At 46.4% G+C, this 17,523-nt stretch overlaps 1 protein-coding gene across 1 annotated transcript in view; it reads left to right on the forward strand.

Moving 5' to 3' along the window:
* Positions 1–17,523, forward strand: part of LOC126204077 (zinc finger protein SNAI2) — a 71,413-nt gene that overhangs the window by 12,645 nt on the left and 41,245 nt on the right. The window contains exons 2-3 of the mRNA XM_049938497.1: positions 4,399–4,475; positions 15,336–15,571. Coding sequence (XP_049794454.1) covers positions 4,399–4,475; positions 15,336–15,571 — 313 coding nt within the window. The remainder of the gene's footprint in view (positions 1–4,398; positions 4,476–15,335; positions 15,572–17,523) is intronic.

Consider the following 17,523-nt stretch of genomic DNA (forward strand, 5'->3'; position numbering starts at 1 on the left):
TGTGTGATGTCCTTAGGTTAGTTAGGTTTAAGTAGTTCTAAGTTATAGGGGACTGATGACCTCAGAAGTTAAGTCCCATAGTGCTCAGAGCCACTTGCGCAATTTTTTTTTTTGAGACACTTAAAATAATAGCTGAGTTTTGCTATTTGGGCAGCAAAATAACTAATGATGGCCGAAGCAGGGAGGATATAAAGTGTAAACTAGCAAAAGCAAGAAAAAAGTTTCGAAAGAAGAGAAATTTGTTAGAGTCGAATGTAGACTTGAGTGTTAGGTAGTCTTTTCTGAGGACATTTGTCTGCGTGGAAGAGAAACATCGAAGGATGTAGGCTTCAGTGGTTATTCGGAGACGAAGAGGCTTGCACAGGATAGGGTAGCATGGAGAGCTGCATCAGAGCATTCTTCTGACTGAAGACGACAGCAACAACAAGAAGATATATAGGTTTCATGAATCTTGAGTATATAATGCAGTTAACACTTTTATTTAAATGTGTTTCAAAGATATATCTGTTCATCTTACCTACACCATACTGTTGCTTTCAAGATTCGATCATAAACTTCGGATTGCGTGTTCAAACATAACGTTCTACGAGGAAAATAATGTCGTTGACGTATTGCAGTCTGGATATATGAGAAAGGAAATTTCTACTTTTTCATGAGCCACATTTTCTTTCTTTTAGTGGGATCATGTCTCTTTTCCTTCTATCTTCTTAATCAGGTCATTAAAAATAATGAAAGTCGCGTCGTGAACTTTCACTGAAAAAGAAGTACATGCACTAGAGATTCCATCTCGTATAACGAATGTAGTTCTGACTTAGAAATGACTTTGCAAAATTGAATCTCTATGTTACAAAATGTTTGCTTCAAAGAAATTATAGTTGAAGAGTAAAGATTATTAAATATAGAACTTATTTTACCTTTACCTTATTGAGTAGCTTGCCACTGGATCGCCTTTAAAGATCCTTCCTCTTAGTTTTAGAATAGGTGCATCTTCAGCGAACAACATGATTACCAAAACTGCTGTTTCACTGTAGGACGAACTAAGACCGTAGCACATGCCAGTGCCAATAAACGGGACTTAGAAAAAAGGAGAAGCATTCTATAATACAGCATATGTAACATTTCTGTCGGAATGCCATTTCTCCACTTTTACCGAAAAGGTGTGCAGTTAAAAATTCTTACATTAGTCATATCGTCCTACAATATACAAGGGTCAATCAATAAGTAAGGTAATAAGATTTCTCAAGTGCAAATTAAATTCCATGTATAGACAGAAGAGACGATGAAAGCTTCCGAGAACCGCCGAGATGTATGTAGGAGTGCCGTTGCACCTCGAAATACAGTTTCAAGATGGAAGCATTGATGGATAAATGGGCGGCGGATGGAGTGCGAAGTGCATTAAGGTTATCACGTATAGAGAAAACGTCCCCAGTTGCTAATCATCGCTAATTGGTGGAAGCTTACGGAGGGAGTGTAATGACAGGGAAACAAGTGTGATTTTGGCACCAGGAATTTGATAATGGCACAACAGATGTATGAGATGAGGAGGTCAAGGTGGCTAAGCATACTCGCTCCACAGGACACCGTGTGCCGAGTCGAAGTGTCGATTCAAGCCGACAGTCGCTTTCGCATGGGACACGTTGCACACGAACTGAACATCTGCTTTTGGAGTGTAGTGGATACCCCGCACAACACATCGGACAACTGGAAGGCTTGCTCTCGCTGGGTACCGCCACAACCCTCAGACGAGAATTAAGCCACTCACTTAACACGGTATAAACCGGACGGTGTTCCATTCCTTCACCGTGTCGTCACAGGTGTCGTCACATGTGTGTTTCTGCACAAAATCATACGCGATTTTTATAAAGAAATTTTGTACCCCACAATCTGAAAAGCGTTTTTTTTAATCAACAAATAAATACCGAATTACCATCGAGTCGAGCCATCAAATATTGCAGAAGGTATTTCTATTAAACCACTAACAAAGTCCCAGAATCTTTTAAAAGACATGAACAGTATAAAAAACAATAGTAAGAATCAATAATCTATCGGCTCACAGTTCCGTGCCTCTGTTCACCATGCTACATTTAATAACAGTTTTGCAAGTGTATGTCTATGAAGCAATGACCAACCAAACCTGAAAATATTTTAGTCACTAATACGATTCCAGCAGAAAAACGCGACACCCTTACGTTCAGAATTGCTGCAGAGTGGCTCCAGGAACGCTCTTCTGAGTTTCAATGCTTCCGCTGGTCAATTACCTCCCCAGACATGGACATTATTGAGCACACCTGGGACGCGTTGCATGGTGCTGTTCAGAAGAGACCTGTACCCCCCGTGCTCCTATGTGTTTATGGACAGACCTGCAGGATTCACGGTGTGAATTGCCTCCAGCACTACTTCACACATTAGTCGAGTCCATGCCACGTCGTGTTGGGGCACTCCTGCGTGCTAACGGGGTTCTACAGTATATGAAGCCGGTGTACCAGTTTCTTTGGCTCTTCAGTGTATACAGGGTGTTACAAAAAGGTACGGCCAAACTTTCAGGAAACATTCCTCACACACAAATAAAGAAAAGATGTTATGTGGACATGTGTCCGGAAACGCTTAATTTCCATGTTAGAGCTCATTTTAGTTTCGTCAGTATGTACTGTACTTACTCGATTCACCGCCAGTTGGCCCAATTGAAGGAAGGTAATGTTGACTTCGGTGCTTGTGTTGACATGCGACTCATTGCTCTACAGTACTAGCATCAAGCACATCAGTACGTAGCATCAACAGGTTAGTGTTCATCACGAACGTGGTTTTGCAGTCAGTGCAATGTTTACAAACACGGAGTTGGCAGATGCCCATTTGATGTATGGATTAGCACGGGGCAATAGCCGTGGCGCGGTACGTTTGTATCGAGACAGATTTCCAGAACGAAGGTGTCCCGACAGGAAGACGTTCGAAGCAATTGATCGGCATCTTAGGGAGCACGCAACATTCCAGCCTATGACTCGCGACTGGGGAAGACCTAGAACGACGAGGACACTTGCAATGGACGAGGCAATTCTTCGTGCAGTTGACAATAATCCTAATGTCAGCGTCAGAGAAGTTGCTGCTGTACAAGGTAACGTTGACCACGTCACTGTATGGAGAGTTCTACGGGAGAACCAGTTGTTTCCGTACCATGTACAGCGTGTGCAGGCACTATCAGCAGCTGATTGGCCTCCACGGGTACACTTCTGCGAATGGTTCATCCAACAATGTGTCAATCCTCATTTCAGTGCAAATGTTCTCTTTACGGATGAGGCTTCATTCCAACGTGATCAAATTGTAAATTTTTACAATCAACATGTGTGGGCTGACGAGAATCCGCACGCAATTGTGCAATCACGTCATCAACACAGATTTTCTGTGAACGTTTGGGCAGGCATTGTTGGTGATGTCTTGATTCGGCCCCATGTTCTTCCACCTATGCTCAATGGAGCACGTTATCATGATTTCATACGGGATACACTACTTGTGCTGCTAGAACATGTGCCTTTACAAGTACGACACAGCCGGCCACGGTGGCCGAGCGGTTCTAGGCGCTTCAGTCAGGAGCCGCGCGACTGCTACGGTTGCAGGTTCGAATCCTGCTTCGGGTATGGATGTGTGTGATGTCCTTAGGTTAGTTAGGTTTAAGTAGTTCTAAGTTCTAGACGACTGATGACCTAAGATGTTAAGTCCCTTAGTGCTCAGTGCCATTTGAAGTACGACACAACATGTGGTTAATGCACGATGGAGCTCCTGCACATTTCAGTCGAAGTGTTCGTACGCTTCTCAACAACAGATTCGGTGACCGATGGATTGGTAGAGGCGGACCAATTGCATGGCCTCCACGCTCTCCTAACCTCAACCCTCTTGACTTTCATTTTTGGGGGCATTTGAAAGCTCTTGTCTACGCAACCCCGGTACCAAATGTAGAGACTCTTCGTGCTCGTATTGTGGACGGCTGTGATACAATACGCCATTCTCCAGGGCTGCATCAGCGCATCAGGGATTCCATGCGACGGAGGGTGGATGCATTTATCCTCACTAACGGAGGACATTTTGAACATTTCCTGTAACAAAGTGTTTGAAGTCACGCTGGTACGTTTTGTTGCTGTGTGTTTCCATTCCATGATTAATGTGATTTGAAGAGAAGTAATAAAACGAGCTCTAACATGGAAAGTAAGCGTTTCCGGGCATATGTCCACATAACATATTTTCTTTCTTTGTGTGTGAGGAATGTTTCCTGAAAGTTTGGCCGTACCTATTTGTAACACCCTGTATTGTGCACAGCTATTCCAACCGGCGATGTTGATCTTGCTGCAAACACCCATCCGTGCCGTTATACTGATTTCCTCAACTGTATACGGATGTCTGTGTGTCCAGGAGCGCGCGGTCATGTTCCCCATCATCCCCCTGCACCTGAGCCTGCGCCAGGCGTCGCTGAAGCCGGCGTCAGGGCGGTGCGCGCCGGCAGGCGGACCGCTGAACGCCGCGGCGCCGACGACGACGCCGCCGGCAGCGCCCCTGGCGGCGGGCGCCTACACCGCGCTGGAGCCGCCAGACGCCGCCGGCAGGGAGTTGCCGGGCGCGGTGGCAGAGTGCCCCCTGCCGGCGCTCGCCCGCTCCCACCCGTTCAGCGCCCGGGACCTGGTGCGAGTCGCCGCCTCCAGGTTCCCTGCAGCGGTCAGTCTCACACGCATACCAAACCTACTCACCACACACCACACTCTAACTCTTTAACCCTTTCGCTACCATTGGGATATACAGGGGGTGGACAAAACATGGAAACATAAAGCTTTGCCGTTCCTAACACTGTATAGGAAAACCGTTGATGTTCAATGCAGCTTCCATTCGTCTCGGAATGGACAAAAACACATAAAAGTGCTCACACTGATTCATCACCTTCATTTTATAACGAGAACTAGAGCCGCAGGCACGTTTTGCCGGTAGGTTGTGTTGCGCCGCGATATCAATGTTGAGCAGTGGGCCTATATGGTTCAAATGCTGATCATTTCTGCAGTACATACTAATGTACATGTCCTGTGAGTTAGAGCGTACCATCTCTAGTCGTTCAAGGTGTTCCGGTTTTTTTCTGAACATGAGTGCATAATATACCGGATGATCAAAAAGTCAGTATAAATTTGAAAACTTCATAAACCACGGAATAATGTAGATAGAGAGGTAAAAATTGACACACATGCTTGGAATGACATTGGGGTTTTATTAGAACAAAAAAAGTTCACAAAATGTCCGACAGATGGCGCTGGACAGCAAAACGTCAGTGACTGCGGATAACAATCGTGTACAAAAGGAGCTGTAATGAGGGAGAGAATCAGATGCGCCATCAGTCGCAGCATGTTGACTTTACCTGAAAAGACTCTTTTAGTGAAGCTGTATTATCAGAATTGGGAATGTGATAATGGTTCAAATGGCTCTGAGCACTATGGGACTCAACTGCTGAGGTCATTAGTCCCCTAGAACTTAGAACTAGTTAAACCTAACTAACCTAAGGACATCACAAACATCCATGCCCGAGGCAGGATTCGAACCTGCGACCGTAGCGGTCTTGCGGTTCCAGACTGCAGCGCCTTTAACCGCACGGCCACTTCGGCCGGCCTAGGGGAATGTGATAGTTCCTATCACCATAGGAAGGGGATTCGAACGGGTAAAGGTCCGTTGACAAATGCAGCTGTGGCGAGAATGATTTCGAAGTTCGAAGCCACGGGTTATTTAGACGATAGACCCCGTAGTGGCCGAGCACAAGGCGTAATGCTGCTGAGACAGTTCAGGAAGAAATGGAGACTGTAGCGGGTTCGTCTATGCACGGGGAAGTCAGCGCCCGTGCAGTCGCACGTCGCACCGGCATTCCATACAATACTGTTTGGTTGGCACTTAGGCGTACCCTCCGATGCTATCCGTACAAAATCCATCGGCATCATAAACTGTTACCTGCTGATTTAGTGAAGCGGAAGGCATTTGCGATGTGGGCGTGTCAAAAGATGGCGGAAGATGACGACTGGTTGAGTAACGTGTTGTGGACCGACGAAGCTCATTTCACGCTCCGAGGGTCTGTCAACGCCCACAACTGCAGAATTTGGGCTACCGAAAATCCTAGAACTGTCGTGGAAACTCCATTGCACGACGAGAAAGTCACGGTATGGGTTGCCTTTACCACATCTACCGTTATCGGGTCTTTTTTCTTCGAGGAAATGTGTGATTCTGGTTTTGTAACTGTTACCGTGACGGGTGAGAGGTACGCCGATATGTTGCAGAATCGCATCATCCCCAGCCTGGCTGATAAACACCTGCTGGAACGTACGATGTTTATGCAGGATGGCGCTCCACCCCATATTGCTAGACGCATGAAAGATCTCATGCGCGCGTCGTTTGGTGATGATCGTGTGCTCAGCCGCCACTTTCGTCATGCTTGGCCTCCCAGGTCCCCAGACCTCAGTCCGTGTGATGAAGTCGCAAGTGTATCGTGATCGACCGACATCTCTAGGGATGCTGAAAGACAACATTCGACGCCAGTGCCTCACCATAACTCCGGACATGCTTTACTGTGCTGTTCACAACATTATTCCTCGACTACAGCTATTGTTGAGGACTGATGGTGGACATATTGAGCATTTCCTGTAAAGAAAATCATCTTTGCTTTGTCTCACTTTGTTATGCTAATTATTGCTATTCTGATCAGATGAAATGCCATCTGTCGGACATTTTTTGAACTTTTGTATTTTTTTGGTTCTAATAAACTCCCATGTCATTCCAAGCATGTGTGCCAATTTGTACCTCTCTATCTACATTATTCCATGATTTATTCAGTTTTCAAATTTATACTGACATTTTGATCATCCGGTATATGACGCCCAATCTGACCACGTTTGTTTGTCATTTCAATGCTTACTTTACTAAACCCACATGTTAGATTTGTGATGGGTTTTACATATTTTAATTTTGATGTCTCGAGCCCATAATGTGTCATCCATATGCATGGCTTATTTCAATAGTGGTACAAGTCAATTTTTGTTCATTGTGAGATACAGAGTCCTAAAGTTAAATAGGGCTGAAAAATCTGCAGTTGAGATACCAAAAATATTCAAGCATATGGCTTCTTGCTAGAGATGAATCTTTCTTTCTGTTTGATTTGGATCATTAATTGCAGAACTATTATTGGCAGAAAAGTGGAGGTAATGGACTTGTACCACTATTGAAATAAGCCCTTGATATAACGATTTACTTATCATTGTCTTTATTACCATTAATTTTTAACACTGTTGTTACCGTTTTTATCCCTTGCTCATTCATTTTACCCATATACCATTGCCTTGTTGTCTAAAAAGTCGGCCGGCCGCTGTGGCCGAGTGGTTCTAGGTGCTTCAGTCGGGAACCGCGCTGCTGCTGCGGTCCCAGCTTCAAATCCTGCCTCGGGCATGGATGTGTGTGATGTCCTTAGGTTAGCTAGGTTTATGTAGTTCTAAGTCTAAGGGACTGATGACCTCAGATGTTAAGTCCCATAGTTCTTAGAGCCATTTGAACGTAAAAACTCACATATTGTCACATGCTCGAGACTTATGTAGCCTATCGGCGTACCATAGTTAGTTCATATTCTATTATGTTCTTAAATAAAGTATTGTAAGCCCTCGGGCCAGTCAGTCCAGCTTTTCTATATCTTCGCTGATAACATCAGCCTACTTGTTTGGTGCTTGCGCCACACCGCGCTTCCAGATCTCCGACGTGGCTCTCCACTCAGCCGTGGCTGTCGTTCTTGCCACGCGGCTGCCCGGCGGTGGACAATGTGAGTACAGCGTTTGTCATCGATTTCTGTTTCTTTTGTAGCACCCACCAGGAGTTACGGGTGATATTTTTATTAGGCCCTCACCTTCTTTCTACACTCATGCTCATAAATTAAGGACAATGTTGATACATGTTGAAACAGCGCACTGGTGGGCGGTTTGCGGGTTTAAATCACCTCGGGGTATGACCATGCGGTGCATTTGACCTGCGGTCGTCATACGGTCGCGCTGGCAGTAGTCCACATACACAGAGGTGTGTCGGTGCATGTCAGAGTACGGTACAGCGAGTAAGTGTGCAAACGTTTTCACACGTGCTAATGGTGACTGTGTGTTAAAAATCGCTCAAAGAACACATATTGATGACGTTATGAGGGGTAGAATACTAGGGCAACTGGAGGCTGGTCAAACACAGTAGGTCGTAGCATGGGCCCTCTGTGTGCCACAAACTGTGATCTCAAGATTATGGTAACGATTCCAGTAGACAGGAAACGTGTCCATGCGCTACAGTACGGGACGTTCACAGAGTACAACACCACAAGAAGACCAACATCTCACCATCACTGCCCGCAGACGGCCACGGAGTACTGCAGGTAGCCTTGCTCGGGATCTTACCGCAGCCACTGCAACATTTGTCTCCAGACACACAGTCTAGAGACCACTGAACAGACATGGTTTATTCGTCCGGAGACCCGCAAGGTGCATTCCACTGACCCCTTGGTCACAGGAGAGCCCGTAAAGCCTGGTGTCCAGAACACAGTACATGGTCATTGGAACAGTGATTCCCGGTTATGTTCACGGACAAGTCCAGGTATAGACTGAACAGTGATTCTCGCCCGGTTTTCATCTGGCGTGAGCCAGGAACCAGATACCAACCCCTTAATGTCCTTGAAAGGGACTTGTATGGAGGTCGGGGTTTGATGATGTGGGGTGGGATTATGATTGGTGGACGTACACCACTGCATGTCTTTGACAGAGGAACAGTAACAGGTAATGTGTATCAGGAAGTTATTTTGGGTCCCACCTTCCTCCTGATGGATGATAACGCACGGCCCCACCGAGGTGCCATCGTGGAGGAGTACCTTGAAACAGAAGAGATCAGGCGAATGGAGTGGCCTGCCTGTTCTCTAGACCTAAACCCCATCGAGCACGTGTGGGATGCTCTCGGTCGACGTATCGCTGCTCTTCTTCACACCCCTACGACATTTCAGGAGATCCGACAGGCACTGGTGCAAGAATGGGAGGCTATACCCCTGCAGCTGCTCGACCACCTGATCCAGAGTATGCCAACCCATTGTGCGTCCTGTGTACGTGTGCATGGTGATCATATCCTGTATTGATGTCGGGGTGGATGCTCAGGAAACAGTGGCGTTTTGTAGCACATGTGTTTCGGGAAGATTTTCTCAAATTATCACCAATACCGTGGACTTGCAGATCTGTGTCGTGTGTGTTCCCTATGTGACTATGCTATTAGCGCCAGTTTTGTGTAGTGCCACGTTGTGTGGCACCACATTCTGCAATTATCCTTAATTTATGAGCATGAGTGTAGTTCCGCCAACATGCAGTGACTGGGACTCTTTCACTGACTGTCCCGACCACATGTTACGTGTTACCAAACAGAACAGGTAAGTCGCCTTCTTTCGGCTCTTGTGGTTTTTGTACATAGCCTAGTCAGAAAGAAACTAAACATTCAGATAAAAAACCATGCGACTTTGTCCCATTGCTCCACAGACCAGGTTTTACGGCACCAGGTTTTTCTGTTACGGGCATTTGCATCACTAATGAGTGATTTTGGAATTCCAGCCCATGCTGCAGTTCCCTGCTTATGGAGCTTCGTGTCGTTTTTGTGGTGAAAGGATTTGCGAGTGTGACATTCAGTTCTACAGTGACTTTTTCAGCTGTTGTCCTCTTATTTTTCGTCACAGTCCTGTTCAATGACCGTCTGTAACCATCACTCAACACACACTGTCGACCACGTTGTGACTTAGCGGACGACATTTTTCCGTTTCTCCTGCGTGTGATATAATTCTTCGGTACGGTGCTTCTTGACACACTAAACATTACGGCCACCTTGATTACGGAATCATATGAACACCAAATATTTGCCCACGTTTGAATTCACTTAGCTCCGACGTAATGCATCACAACTACACATAACACCGTACTGACGCGATTGACACTTGCAACCTGTTGAGGACGTTGCGCAGGTATCGCTCGTGGTCAAATACAACAGCGCAACCTGCAGGTTTGGCTCGCATCTTCATTTATGTTCAAGCATGCATTTCTCGCAGTGTTTTTTCATATTTCTGCCCAGTTCCTATACATCTACATGGCGCATAACCCTCCTATGAGGAGGGATACATTTACACTGATGGGTTGTATTAGAACTGTTGAGGATGTTACTCGCTATTTATCTCTATTTACTTTACGTTAAGCGGCCCTTTGTTTTCAGTTGAGCTATGAAAGTTTGCTCACTATCTCGCATTTCATTAAAAGTACTCAGGTTGCGTTGTTTTTTACTCATAGGTAAAATTTCATATTAAGTGGACTGTTTTCGGGGCATTATTTCTGGTATCTTGCTATGACTCACGGGTAAAGGCTTAAGAGGACTGGCAGCTCTTAGTACGTAGACAGAATGCATGAAATGAATACCCATAGCTACATACAGGTGTTGATATAAGTCAACAGGGACAGTTGAACATGTGTGCCCAGACCGGGACTCGAACCCGGGATCTCCTGCTTACATGGCAGACACACTATCCATCTGAACTTCCGAGGACACAGAGGATAGTGTGACTGCAGGGACTTATCACTGGCACGTCTCCCGTGAGAACCACATTCGCAGCTTATTGTCCCGCACTATATTCATACTTCCCCTGCCCATTATACTCATTTCTCGCGGCTTTGCCGATTCCCGTAAGATTTCGGGCACTGTTTGTGCATCCGCACAGAATAAGATGGTCAAATGGCCGGTGAGCCTTATATATATATGAAGATCGTGTCTGTTCTTGCCGGCCGGGGTGGCCGAGCAGTTCCAGGCGCTACAGTCTGGAACCGCGTGACCGCTACGGTCGCAGGTTCGAATCCTGCCTCGGGCATGGATGTGTGTGATGTCCTTAGGTTAGTTAGGTTTAAGTACTTCTAAGTTCTAGGCGACTGATGACCTCAGAAGTTAAGTCCCATAGTGCTCAGAGCCATTTGAACCATTTTTTTGAACGTATCTGTTCTTTCGGACATGTTGTTGAGTCACCTAACATTACCGCTGGATATATTTCGTAAACCACATCAAATACTGACGATTCGATTCCACAGACCGAACGTGAGGGTAGGGGCTAGTGTAATTGGTTAATACAAACCATAAAAAAATGCACGGAAGTATGTTTTTTAACACAAACCTACGTTGTTTTAAATGGAACTCCGTTAGTTTTGTTAGCAAATCTGAACATATAAACGAATACGTAATCAGTGCCGTTTTTTGCATTGTAAAATGTTAATTACAAACGAATTACGTATGGATCCAAAGGGAACGGTGATGGACCTTAGGTACAGAAGAGACTGGAACAGCACCTTACGTCCACATGCTAACACCTTTTTATTGGTCTTTTTCACTGACGCACATGTACATTACCATGAGGGGTGAGGTACACGTACACACGTGGTTTCCGTTTTCAATTACGGAGTGGAATAGAGTGTGTCCCGACATGTCAGGACAATAGATGTTCAATCTGGTGGCCATCATTTGCTGCACACAATTGCAATCTCTGGCGTAATGAATGTCGTACACGCCGCAGTACGTCTGGTGTAATGTCGCCGCAGGCTGTCACAATACGTTGTTTCATATCCTCTGGGGTTGTAGGCACATCACGGTACACATTCTCCTTTAACGTGCCCCACAGAAAGAAGTCCAGAGGTGTAAGATCAGAAGAACGGGCTGGCCAATTTATGCGTCTTCCACGTCCTATGGAACGCCCGTAGAACATACTGTCAAGGGTCAGCCTAGTGTTAATTGCCGAATGTGCAGGTGCACTATCATGCTGATACCACATACGTCCACGCGTTTCCAGTGGGACACACTCTATTCCACTTCGTAATTGAAAACAGAAACCACGTATGTACGTTTACCTCACCCCTCATGGTAATGTACATGTGCGTCAGTGAAAAAGACCAATAAAAAGGTGTTAGCATGTGGACGTAATGAGCTGTTCCAGTCTCTTCTGTACCTAAGGTCCATCACCGTTCCCTTTGGATCCATACGTAATTCGGTGCTCTCCGATCGAACAGCGGAGGAGTGGTACTCAAGCGTCAACTTTAGGTTACAATATCTCCGGATGTAATTAACATTTTACAATGCAACAAACGGCACTGATTACGTATTTGTTTATATGTTCAGATGTGCTAACAAAACTAACGGGGTTCCATTTAAAAAAACGTAGGTTTGTGTTAAGAAACATACTTCCATGCATTTTTTATGGTTTACACTAGCCCCTCTCCTCACGTTCGGTCTGTGGAATCGATTCGTCAGTATTTGATGTGGTTTACGAAATATATCCAGTGATAACGTTAGGTGACTCACCCTGTGTATATATATATATATATATATATATATATATATATATATATATATATATAATTATTCTTGATAAATACGAGGGGTGTTCAATCAGTAATGCAACGCATTTTTATATGAAAGAATTTGTTTCATTTAGGATTTCAATACCCTATAACATTATTATTCCCCGCTCTTTGGGCTATAAAACCCTATTTTTCAAGATAATCTCCATTCAGTACGAAGGGATTACGCCACCTTATTTGGAAGGCTTCTACGCCCGCACGGTACAAATCTACTAGACGACGTTGGAGCCAATGTTTTGCTTCATCAATAACCTGTCGACGAAGTGCTTCCCGCGGAATATATCCTTCATTGGGCTAAAGACATGGAAGTCAGAAAGTGCGAGATCCGGGTTGTAGGGTGTATGAGAAAGAACAGTCCAATGAAGTTTTGTGAGATCCTTTCAGCTGCACAGACGTGTGTAAGGCCTTTTGTTGTCATGGCGAAGGAGAAGCCCACTGGCATTTTTGTGCCGACGAACACGGTGAAGTAGATTCTTCAATTTCCTGAGGGTAGTAGAGTACCCCTCGGACCTGATCGTTGCAACCAAGAGGGAGGACATCAGACAGACCCTTCAGAGTGGCAGAGACCGTTGCAACGACTTTACTGGCTGACAGTGCGGCTTTTAATTTGTTTCTTCGGAGGAGAGGTGGTTTGGAGCCACTCCATGGACTGCCGTCTTGTTTCCAGTTCGAAGTGATGAACCCAAGTTTCATTGCCTGTGACGATGTTCGAGAAGAAATCGTTACGATCAGCTTCGTAACGCGCAAGCAATTCTGCACAGATGGTCTTTCGTTGCTCTTTATCGACTCCTCTTAAGTGGCTAGGAACCCAGCGGGCTCACACGCTTGAGTACCCTAACTGGTGACCGAATGTGTCGGAACTACCAATAGAGATGTCCAGTTGTCTAGGAATGTGTTTAATTGTGATCCGTCGATCACCTCGAACGAGAGTGTCCGCGCGTTCCAACATTGCTGGAGTGACACCTGTCTGAGGCCGGCCGGTACACAGGAGGTCGGACAGGTTTGCACGATGCTGTAGCGATGATGACAGACGCTTCGCTTTACTACTCACCGTGCTTTTATTCACTGCGCAGTCTCCGTACAAACTCTGCAAACGCCTATGAATATCTACGATGCTCTGGTTTTCCACCAAACGAAACTCAATTACAGCTCTCTGCTTGGAACGCACCTTCGTTACAGACGCTAGACGCTACTTTCAAGGCAACGTATAGCGCCGCTACCTATCGGAGCTCCATGCAACTACACTACTGGCCATTAAATTGCTACACTAAGAAGAAATGCAGACGATAAACAGGTATTCCTTGGACAAATATATTATATTAGAACTTACATGTGATTACATTTTCACGCAATTTGGGTGCATAGATCCTGAGAAATCAGTACCCAGAATAACCACCTCTGGCCGTAATAACGGCCTTGATACCTCTGGGCATTGAGTCAAACAGAGCTTGGATCGCGTGTACAGGTACAGCTGCCCATGCAGCTTTAACACGATACCACAGTTCATCACGGGTAGTGACTGGCGTATTGTGACGAGCCAGTTGCTCGGCCACCATTGCCCAGACGTTTTCCATTGGTGAGAGATCTGGAGACTGTGCTGGTCAGGGCAGCAGTCGAACATTTTCTGTATCCAGAAAGGTCCGTACAGGACCTGCAACATGCGGTTGTGCATTATCCTGCTGAAATGTAGGGTTTCGCAGGGATCGATTGAAGGGTAGAGCCACGGGTCGTAACACATCTGAAATGTAACGTTCACTGTTCAAAGTGCCGTCAGTGAGAACAAGAGGTGACCGAAACGTGTAACCAGTGGCACCCCATACAATCACGCCGGATGATACACCAGTATGGCGATGACGAATACACGCTTCCAATGTGCGTTCACGGCGATGTCGCCAAACACGGATGCCACCATCATGATGCTCTAAACAGAACCTCGATTCATCCCAAAAAATGACGTTTTGCCATTCGTGCACCCAGATTCGTCGTTGAGTACACCATCGCTCCTGTCTGTGATACAGCGTCAAGGGTAACCGCAGCCATGCTCTCCGCGCTGATAGTCCATGCTGCTACAAACGTCGTTGAACTGTTCGTGTAGATGGTTGTTGTCTTGCAAACGTCCCCATCTGTTGACTCAGGGATCGAGACCCCGCTGCACGATCGGTTACAGCCATGCAGATAAGATGCCTTTCATCTCGACTGCTAGTGATACGAGGCCGTTGGGATCCAACACGGCGTTCCGTTTTACCCTCCTGAACCCACCGATTCTATATTCTGCTAATAGTCATTGGATCTCGACCAACGCGAGCAGCAATGTCGCAATGCGATGAACCGCAATCGCGATAGGCTAGAATCCGACCTTTATGAAAGTGGGAAACGTGATAGTACGCATTTCTCCTCCTTACACGAGGCATCACAACAACGTTTCACCAGGCAACGCCGGTCAACTGCTGTTTGTGTATGAGAAATCGTTTGGAAACTTTCCTCATGTCAGCACGTTGTAGGTGTCGCCACCAGCACCAACCTTGTGTGAATGGTCTGAAAACCTAATCATTTTCATATCACAGCATCCTCTTCCTGTTGGTTAAATTTCGCGACTGTAGCACGTCATCTTCGTGGTGTAGCAATTTTAATGGCCAGTAGTGTATATGGTCTGAAGCGGGAATTTTCCACGATGGCCCAAAACGAAGCCCGCAATATTTCAAGTAAAATTTGCTGGAAAAAAATGTGTTGCATTACTTTTTGAACACTACTGGGAGACTGTCAGCAGTGCGTTATTGAGAGAAAGTGAAAGAGAGGAAGAGTGTAACAACGTGCACGCGTTTCGCTGGTGCCGCAGGTCCCCGTGAGGGTTGACGCGGCGGGCGTGCTGGAGGCGGCGGACCTGCCCCCGGCGAGCGTGGCGGCGGCGGCGCGGCTGGCCCCCGACTGCCAGGCGGCCAACGCGCTGCTGGTGTTGGAGGCGGGAGCGGACAGCCGTAGCGACATCCCCAGCCACAGCCACAGCCAGAGCCCCCAGCTGGCCGTCCACACGCTGCGCGCCGTCGCGCCCGGACACCAGCTGCTCCTCTGGTTCTCCGACCAGCTGCTCGCCAGCCTCGCCGTACCTTTCCTCTCGCCGGGAAACATTCGAGGTAATCGTCATCAGCTCCATAAACTGAATGAAATCAGTCGTACAGTTTTCAGTTATTACGTTTTGTTGTGTTGGCAGAAGAGCCAACACCTTGTTACTAGTGGAGACCGAAACGCCCGCGTTTTAGCTCACGCAGGCTGGCGTAGGGAGGGAAGGACTATCCTGACGTGAGGTCTGGAACATGACAAGGAATTAGAATTCAGAAAGCTAACGTAATTAGTTTGATACTTAACTTTAATCCATTAATGATGAACGTCGCTCTTGACGGTACATATTGCATAATATTATCTGTTCAGAATACGTTCGTAGTAACAGAATATGGCGCCTTGCAAGGTCGTAGCAAATGACGTAGCTGAAGGCTATGCTAAACTGTCGTCTCTGCAAATGAGAGCGTATGTAGACTGTGAAGCACGCTAGCAAAGTCGGCTGTACAACTGGGGCGAGTGCTAGGGAGTCTCTCTAGACTAGACCTGCCGTGTGGCGGCGCTCGACCTGCAATCACTGATAGTGGCGACACGCGGATCCGACGTATACTAACGACCGTGGCCGATTTAAAGGCGGTGACACCACACTTATTATTGACAGGATATACGAGGTGGTCCATTGATAGTGACCGGGCCAAATATCTCACGAAATAAGCATCGAACGAAAAAACTACAAAGAACGAAACTCGTCTAGATTGAAGGGGGAAACCAGATGGCGCTATGGTTGACCCGCTAGATGGCGCTGTCATAGGTCAAACGGATATCAGCTGCGTTTTTCTAAATAGGAACCCCCATTTTTATTACATATTCGTGTAGTACGCAAAGAAGTATGAATGTTTTAGTTGAACCACTTTTTTCGCTTGGTGATTGATGGCACTGTAATAGTCACAAACGTATAAGTACGTGGTATCACGTAACATTTCGCCAGTGCGGACGGTATTTGCTTCGTGATACATTACCCGTGTTAAAAAGGACCGTTCACCAATTGCGGAAACGGTCGATATCGTGTTGATGTATGGCTATTGTGATCAAAATGCCCAACGGGCGAGTGCTATGTATGCTGCTCGGTATCCTGGACGTCATCATCCAAGTGCCCGGGCCGTTCCCGGATAGTTACGTTATTTAAAGAAACGGGAAGTGTTCAGCTACATGTGAAACGTCAACCACGACCTGCAACAAATGATGATGCCCAAGTAGTTGCTTTAGCTGCTGTCGCTGCTAATCCTCACATCGGTAGCAGACGAATTGCGCGAGAATCGGGAATCTCAAAAACGTCGGTGCTGAGAATGCTACATCAACATCGATTGCACCCGTACGATATTTCTATGCTCCAGGAATTGCATGGCACCGACGTTGAACGTCGTGTACAGTTCCGCCACTGGGCACAAGAGAAATTATTGTACGATGACAGATTTTTTGCACGCGTTCTATTTAGCGACGAAGCGTCATTCACCAACAGCGCTAACGTAAACCGGCATAATATGCACTATTGGGCAACAGAAAATCCACGATGGCTGCGACAAGTGGAACATCAGCGACCTTGGCGGGTTAATGTATGGTGCGGCATTATGGGAGGAAGGATAATTGGCCCCCATTTTATCGATGTTAATCTAAATGGTGCAATATATGCTGATTTCCTACGTAATGTTCTACCGATGTTGCTACAAAATGTTCACTGCATGACAGATTGGCGGTGTACTTCCAACATGATGGATGTCCGGCACATAGCTCTCGTGTGGCTGAAGCGGTATTGAATAGCATATTTCATGACAAGTGGATTGGTCGTCGAAGCACCATACCATGGCCCGCACGTTCACCGGATCTGATGTCCCCGGATTTCTTTCTGTGGGGAAGGTTGAAGGATTTTTGCTATCGTGTTCCACCGACAACACCTGACAACATGCGTTAGCGTATTGACAATGCACGTCCGAACATGACGGAAGGCGAACTACTCGCTGTTGAGGGGAAT

This window comes from Schistocerca nitens, chromosome 9 (assembly GCF_023898315.1).
Source record: "Schistocerca nitens isolate TAMUIC-IGC-003100 chromosome 9, iqSchNite1.1, whole genome shotgun sequence".
Classification (NCBI taxonomy): Eukaryota; Metazoa; Arthropoda; class Insecta; order Orthoptera; family Acrididae; genus Schistocerca; species Schistocerca nitens.